Below are 8,574 nucleotides of genomic sequence, written 5' to 3'. Positions count from 1 at the left end.
CATGCTATGTAAATGAGAACTTTTGATTGTTTGAGTATAAATGGTTTATATTCATATGGATGCACACAAATTTATTTTTTTCTTTAAAATTTGAATATTTTGTGTTTTTGGTTGACCGGTTTTTTGCTCTTGTTTTTTTACCGGTTTCCATCTAGCTTTAACCGGTTTCCAATCTGAGGGGTCTACCGGTTCAATGACCAATCCGGTTCTAATAACTATGATGAGGATCCTTCCTTCAATTTGACTACAAATCAATTGGCAATTATAATTTTATAAATTTAGATAAAACGAGTCGAGAGCTTCAGTTTCTAATTGAGTCAAGGATGAGTTAGAGACAAGTTAACAAGTCAAACAAGTAAAGTTAGTGACAAGTTAGAGATAAGTTAAACTTAGTTAACAAGTCAATTACAATTGTTGTTCTAAATTTGTACTAACCAATTTTAGCATGGATCGAGCCTATAAACGAAGGACAAAGGCACGAATTTACTCATTCTTGTATGCACGAGATTGTGTGTGTGAGAGCATTTTGTTGAGAGTGCGTACTCTGGAGCAGCCAACACGTTGTGATAGAGAGAATTCTTGCTGCCAGATTTGCGCTAGGATTTAGGAGGTTTTCTCCTAAATAATAGGGGCCAAGACTGCTAGGAAATAGGATATCTCCTGCACAAGGAAAAAGGGTCAGGCAGGCTGCAAGCAAGTAGGAGCAAAGGCTGATAGGTTGCAAGGTGTGTCCAGCTAGTATAGCAGAGAACAAGTGCGTTTTCAGGGTCATTATTTGCCTGGTAAGAAATCTGATTGCTCAGAACTCTATCAATAAAATTCTACAGCAAGAAGAGGGTTTTCCCAGTTGGGTTTCCCTAGAAAAATTATTGGGTCTCTTGTGTGACTGTTTTTATCTCTCTGATTATTCCACTGCTTATGTGTGTTGAGAAATTGTCTTGGTGAAAAGAATTTTTCGTTTCAACTTGTAGTTGTGAGTTTCAAATTGCTCATTCATGTAGTTACAGAATTTCACGAAAATTCAACACTACTGTTCAAGTTTCTGAATGTGATTGCTTAATGATGTTCCTGAATATGCTAAAGTATGATTGTATATCATTGGAAGTATTATCAGTGGCAAAAAATTGTGTTTGTCTAAACTAGCACTAGAAAATCAACAGGCTTATTGTATGGTTTTCCCTGGATATTTTATTTTAACATCTTGGAGGAAATTGTGAATCTCAACAACTCATTGCCACTTTTAGTAAGCAAATTGATTGATACGGTTAGTTCATTATTATTCCTTGGAGGACTAATGGATCAAAGAAAACAAATATTTGATTATTGTAAAAAGAAATAGAGTTGAAACATATAGAAGGGTTTACTTTCTCCATTTGTAAGGTATGAATGGAAACTGCTCCCAAGCTTTGGAATAAAACTGCTTCATCTTTTGTCGAGGCTATTGTGGAATGGATGTACAACTTTTTTTATGTGTGGCAAATATTCTTGGTGCATATTAGTAGCTTGTATTGCAGGTTTGGATTGTCAAAGGCGGTTTGGGAACCACAAAGGAGTAGTCTTGCTACACTGGAAGAGGTATTCGTATACATTATTTGCCATCTTAACTAAGAGAAAAGAAACTCATTCCCTAGAACGTCCTTTGTGAGTGAATGCAGAGTTTTTATCTTTAGATAAGGCCACTATTGGATCAATTTGGTTATGGAGCTCTCCATAGAGTCCCTTCCCTTCCATGAACTTCTAATATCTAGTTTGCCAAATCGAGAGATACTAGAAGCTTGTAGTTTACGCCAAACAGCCCCTAGATCTCTTAAACATTTGCCCTTTGATGTTGCGTGCATGATCCCATATAGCCCAAACAAAATTAGGCACCGGTCTTCCCTGTCATCCATCACATTTTAAATTTCTATTTATGTTTTCTTAACTCCTTTGCTTCCACTTATAATACAACATCGTGAGTTTAGTTAACCATTAGGTTTCCCTACCAAGCTAGAGCTCATCTAGTCCTAAGAAAGGCAAGGCTACTGAGGCAAAAGTGGGTAGCTCATTTATGTTGCCTATGGGGTCTCACAACTTGTGCATGAGGACTTTTGCACCATATGGGGTCTCACAACTTGTGCATGAGGACTTTTGCACCATGTGTGAACCTAGGAGGTAACAATTAGCACAAAGAGAAGGGGAAATGAGAAACAATATTTACTCAGGGTAAATAGATTTTCATGGATTCTCCAAGACTTGCACAACATCCATAAGCCATCAAGGTCATTGCGACTTCCAACCGGTCACAGATGTGTTAGTGCTGGCAGCACAAAAGTTGCAACATGTATACCCCAGGGTCTAAGCACTGAAAGTGCTTGACTTGACCACCATACGCTTGATGATTATTTTTTTATGTTGATTGGGGTGCTAAAAATAGCATGTGGCTAAGCTCTGTTTAAGAAACTGACCTCATAAATCAATTGGGTTTCCTTGAACTAAATGTATCTTCTGAAGATAACATGCGTGTGGGTATCTAGACAACAACAATATTGAATGCTAAATAAATAAAACATTCGCAGATCAGCATTCCCGTCGAGGTATTAAAAATAAAGTAGACAGATAGGAGAAAAATATATTCCAAGTGCTCCAGCCATTCAACTTAGATATTATGAAGTCAGTGCTGTGCATGAGTCTTAGAAGGACAAATTTAGAAACATTATCATTTTTAATTACTCTATAACTGATAAACAATATCAAATTTACAGCGACAAATGACATTTTGCAAGCCCCTTGAAAACAAGGGAGCTTTCTCAAATATATAAAAGCATTTGTGGTTCTGTACACCTAAATTTTTCAATTTTCAACAAAAGCCAAACAGGATAGCCAATTATGAAAATAACAATCATTGGAACAAAATAAAATAACAATCATTGGAACAAAATAAAAGAACTCAAAACCCTGCAAAATATATAAATATGTTACAAATTTGTAGTTATCCTCTTTATATTTAAAAGGATAAACGAGCATTCAAGATATCCAGGGCATTGCCCACTTCCGAAAATAATAACATTTCAAATCGCCTCCAGGGTAATTTTATTAACTTGCGGAATGTTTAGGGCAAATGATCTTCATATTCAATCTTGCTTAAAAATAAACTAAATTTGATATGCATCGTGACTTAAAATTACGGTTTAGGCTTATTGACAACCATCATGGCCTAAAATTAGGGTTTCGGATACATAGGCATACATAAAGAGCTGAGGTTAGGCTTAGGCTTAGATCATTCATACAGTAACAGATTTTAGCGCGAATCCTGATCTGCCCGTCGGAGCCCGCCACAGCAATACAACTTTCTCTGAGAAACCCCAAATCCAAAATCCTGGAAACCCTAGACTAGTTGCAGTTTGCAGCAAATCAAATTCAATCACCGCAAAAATATAAACAAAAATCATCTGACCTCGATAACCGATAAACCTACAGTGGCTGAGGTCTTCAAGAGCTCAAGCTGCTTGTTGCCTCTGCGGAGCAAATACTCGATGTAGGTGAAATCCTTTTTATCTACTGACTTCGCATTTTTCCTGAACTCTGTCGATACAATTTGCTCTACTCTGCATCGCTCGGGGGAATCTTTGGATCGGGCTGCTCGTAAGAATCCTCTGTATAAACTCAAAACCTGCCGTTGCATTCCCGAGAGCCTTTGCGCAGGTGCCATCAATGTTAATTTTCTTAATTAAGGTTCTGTGCATCTCATTCAATTTGTTTGAACCAGCCAACGACCAATATTTCAATAATCCTGAGGGAGGCATTGGGATACCTAGCCAGGTTTCCTTAAATCTGAGGAAGGCATTGGGACACCTAACCAGGTTTCCTTGAATCTGAGGGAGGCATTGGGACACCTAACCACGTTTCGTTGAACCTGAGGAGGCATTGGGATGAATACGCAATCATTTGTGATGAGCTTAATGGTTAAATAAACATAATGTCTCTTCTAATTCTTTAAGGGTTATTTTTTTATTAATTTGTAAGGTATTATTTTAATTAGTTTTTAAAAAATTATTTGTTAATGAATATTATTATATTTATTATTTGATAAAGTATTAATAATTATTTTTTAAGTTCTTTGCATATTAGTTAAAATTTTATTTATTACAAAATATTATTATTAATTAACAAAAGTAAGGTGAACCACTTGAAAAATATAATTTGATTGGATTCGCATAATATTTAAGGTATATCATTTTTTTTATAAACAAATTTCTTTTAGGGAAGTAATGGAGTGAAGATGTTGGGGGAGTAAGTGGTTAGGTTTTTTAATTATCCTTATTTTTTTATGTTGATTAATTTGGTGTGGATTAGAGTTATTTGTGGTTGAGTGTATATTTTTTCAATCTTTATGATATTTTTAGAGTTTTTGTTATTGAATCGAGGTTTGTTTTGGTTTTTAGTTTGTTTGATTTGTTATCAATTAAGCTATTTGTTTCCTATTTCATGCATTTCCAGTGTATTGGGGTATTTCTTGTTGTCGAACTATGATCTGGTGGTGTTTCTCTAGTTCTGGGTGATTGAGATCATTATTTGTTCAGTGAGTCTCTTAAGTAGATTTATTAAAAAGGTTGAGTCAATTTGCTCTCTTGATTTGGGGATTTCCTCATTTGTGAAGAAGAATGTGACTACATTGAAAAAAGAGGGTTGATTGATAAGTTCACCGGCATTTTGGCCTAGCTATAATTTTATTTTAGAATGGACCTCTATTAATTGGGTAAATCATGAGCCCATTAGTATTTTCTTTTCTTTCTTTCTTTTTTCTTCTAAGGAAATATCCAGGCAGATCCACCCAACAGGATCACTTCTCGTAGTAGCAAAGCCTAACCCCAAGGGTGTCAAGGAGAACTGACCTTGTGACCTCCTATTTATGAGGTGCTTCTAGCAATGGGAACTTGACCAATTGAGCTAACACTCGAGGCTAGTATTTTCTATTGTGGAAACAGATATCATGCTTTTCTTTTTTAAAATAGGAGGATAGGGATCAGATCTACGGATCTTGACTTTATTTCATGGGCATTTGAGGAATTTTTCTCACCCACTGGTCTCTAGATTTCAGCCCCACGATGGAAATTTCTTCTACACCAATGTGGATCAAATTGTCATATATTCCCCTTCTTTGTTGGGGTGAAGGTATTTTCAAGGCTATAAGAGATAAATTGGGCCAATTTATTTCTAGTGATATGGACAACGAGAATAACTTCTCTTGTGCCAGAATTTGCGTTGAAATGAATTTTTCAAAAGGCCTTCTTGAGGCGATTAAGCTTAACTTGGACGATTGGTCCAATCTTCAGGCCCTGGATTATCAACAGGTTCCCTTTAAATGTAATTACACTCCACCATCCACAACATAACGAAGCCCGCTGAGAAATATACCCTTGCCACCTTAGAAAAAGAGCAGGGTGTCACAATTCCCTTCCCCAAGAAACACATTGTCACCACAAATTGGAGACCTGCCAACCTTAGGTCCTCAGACCAAAAACCACCAACCGTCACCACAAATTACAGACCCACAACCCTCAGGTCCTCAGACAAAAAACCACCAATCATTGCCACAAATTGCAGACATTTTTCCCTCAGGTCCTCAGACCAAAAACCACCAACCATCACCACAAATTGCAGACCCATCAAACTAAGGTCCTTAGACAAAAATCCACGAACACCGATGCAACAACACGTAAAGACCTCTCCTTCCTCTGTAATCCAAGCACAAATTAACAATACCAGAAAGTTATGGGCACGAGGGGAGGAGAATGCCTCATCTCTGCCTCTTTGCTCAACTATACTCTGCCACCCCAACTGTAAAAGCATGTGCATATTTAAGAGACAAGGGTGTTGGTTGGCCAAGGTATTTGAGTTGACCTCTCGACCATGCGAGCTAACCTCCATGCACCATGACATGCCCTATAACAGACAAGTGGGTGTCAAAATCTCCTTCCTCAATTAACGATCTCAAGGTCTACACCCCCATCGAGGAATCTGATTTATTGCCCTCAATCAACGTGCATAAATCTTGAACTTCCACAACCCAATTTTGAGGGGGTCATGGTTCATCGAGGTTGAGGTTAGTGACACGACAACCTAAATTGGCCAAAGCATCTGCCACTTTATTTCGTGCTCTTTTCGTATGTTGGGTGAGGACATAGAATGCTAATGTTGTACACCACCCCCTACAAACACCAAATCCTTATAGTGTGGGAGGGAGATTGGCAAAAAAATGTTGAATTTGTTGTTTGCTATAATTTTCTGGAAATACTTTTATATGTGCAAAATATATATTTTTAGAAATAGTTAAAGTCATCAAATTTTGTAGAAGAAATAATATAATATTCTATTTTAAAATAATGATGCAAAATGAAAAAATAAAATAAAGAAAAAATAACATTTCTTTAAAAATACACTTGAAACCAATGTTATATTTTATTAACTTTTACCATTTTATTTTTATTTTTATTTTTATTTTATATATAAAATTAAAATATCATTCCAATTAGCGTGCCAATGTCAAACACTTATCCCATAAAAAATTTAAAATTCAAACAAGTGCTACATAGTAGCTTGTCCCCGCTACTTAGTACAAAAACTAGGGAAACTATCTTATCACTATTGCTAGATACTATGTTTTATAAATGTAGTTGTAAAATGTATCTTTGGGCCTCATGCTTAATAATGGAATACACACATATTGTATTCGCTGAAAATGGTATCCATGGTAGTCAAAATTACACAACAGCCAAATTGTTTTGAATAGTAATGAATGAGATTTTTACCATGTTCATGGATGAGGAGTTACCATCGGACCAAGTTTTTGTTTGTCTGCTACTCGTGCCATTTAGCAGTAACTTAAAACTACGCAGTGAAATACCTATCATCTAAATGCATAAAACATCATGTTTTCTATACTTGTTTTTTAATTAAAATGTACTAATATTCCCAAAAATACATGAAAAATATATAAATATTCAATATACAACATATCATACACTCTTTTCCTCGATCAGGGTGCGACTTGGAGTACATATCACCCGCGGGCTCATTATGGTGATGGCATTGGGAAGCACACCCACCCCACCTCACACACTCGAGGCAGGTGGTGAGGAGGGCGAGCGCATGTAGGCATTTAAGACATATATCGAAGTTGACAGAGGCCTTCAATGCAACCTATGATTAACCATCTTGGCAAACAATTGTAATCACACCTAAAGTTTGCTCCATGGTAAGTTGAAGGAGGAAGGGCGCACTACTGAAAATCTCTTGGCGCGAGGCGAGCTCAACTCCTCTTCTCTTAATCTGTCGGGGGTTTCAGATTATATGACCACCTGGAAGTGATTCACCTCCTGGAACGATCCCTCTTTTAAGATACAGTTACACGACCCTTTGTTTATTGGTTTCATTCATTCTGTAAGGGAATGGCTCGCTCGTTGACAACGTTTGGTCATGCCTTTGTCTCTTGGGGCCGAGGCAAACAAAACTGAGGGGCTACTCGATCGGACCAACCCAACACCTCGGGGGTGGGGGGGACAAGAGGACAGAAGCCCGTTAATAGTATTATCAACGACATGGCCTCTGTGTATCATGAGGGTACTGCAGAGGAAATCCGCAATCTCAATGAAGAATGGGAAGTAGAATTAAATAAACAAGCTGGTAACATCGAAATTTATGTCGAAGAAGCACGGGAAATGGTGTCGGATCCCAGGCACATCCATGGCAGAGTTACTCAGTACAAACAAACTTTATTTTTATACTGGTTGAGGAAGAGCCTTCTAGCAAGGCATTGGAGCAGGTTGTGATAAACATGGCAGCGATAGTCCAAAGCTTCTTGAACTACCACAAGGAGGTTTAGAAACTCCACTTCCAATTGCAGAAGTAGGATGGTCATCTTAAGAGAATTGAAGACCATATCTCGTGCATCTGTACTTCGACAGAACTCCTTGGCTCGAATGTGAAGGATCCGTCTCCGGTCGAGTTGGTTTCAGTTGAGGGTGCTGACTAGTTTTCTTGTTGATCTCTCTCTGTTTTTGAATAGCAGTATGCGACTAGCTTTTACATTTCAATATGTTGTAATTATCATTGAAGGCATTGTAGTTTTTAGATACAATCTAGACTTGCAGGCATATCTAGCCTGGTGTGATAGACTCCTTATTTTTTGCTACTGGTTGGCCTATAATGTTGTTAGGTGGTCAGTTAACTTGGTTTCCCTATGGGCAAGTTTTGGCAACTTAACTAACTGTTATGTTGCTATAATTTTATTTTAAAGTAATGAAAAGGAAGGCACTACCAAGCTTACAAAAAAAACATATCATACACTCTTTACATACAACATATCTATTTAATTAATAATTTAATAATATCGTTTAATAATGGTCCAATTTACTTTATATGACTAGTGAAAAAGAAAAATAATTTCTTGTTGGATGACCTCCTTTCTTGTTAAAAGAGATGTAAAGCATAAAGTGATTCTATAAATAAAGGATGTTTGATCTAAGGTAATTACATCACTTTCTATTTATTCATTTTTTTTTTGTAAGTGAGCTGTGCAAAATTTTCTATTACTAA

At 36.9% G+C, this 8,574-nt stretch overlaps 1 protein-coding gene across 1 annotated transcript; it reads right to left on the bottom strand.

Moving 5' to 3' along the window:
• Nucleotides 1-2,906: 2,906 nt before the first annotated feature.
• On the bottom strand, nt 2,907-3,922 carry LOC149200255 (succinate dehydrogenase assembly factor 1, mitochondrial-like). Its single transcript, XM_089399539.1, has one exon. It carries the CDS (start codon nt 3,686-3,688, stop codon nt 3,425-3,427), a length of 264 nt encoding a protein of 87 aa, XP_089255665.1. The 5' UTR covers nt 3,689-3,922; the 3' UTR covers nt 2,907-3,424.
• Between the last annotated feature and the right edge of the window lie 4,652 nt (nt 3,923-8,574).

The sequence above is a fragment of the Pinus tabuliformis genome, chromosome 2_1 (genome assembly GCF_031772625.1).
Source record: "Pinus tabuliformis cultivar Carrire ecotype Pingquan chromosome 2_1, CPIR1, whole genome shotgun sequence".
Taxonomy (NCBI): domain Eukaryota; kingdom Viridiplantae; phylum Streptophyta; class Pinopsida; order Pinales; family Pinaceae; genus Pinus; species Pinus tabuliformis.
Note: the sequence above shows the minus strand (reverse complement) of the source record. Positions and strands in the feature narration are given on the sequence as shown.

Excerpts from the sequence above, each read along its gene's own strand:
- LOC149200255 (XM_089399539.1), bottom strand. The coding sequence starts at position 3,688 with ATGGCACCTGCGCAAAGGCTCTCGGGAATGCAACGGCAGGTTTTGAGT.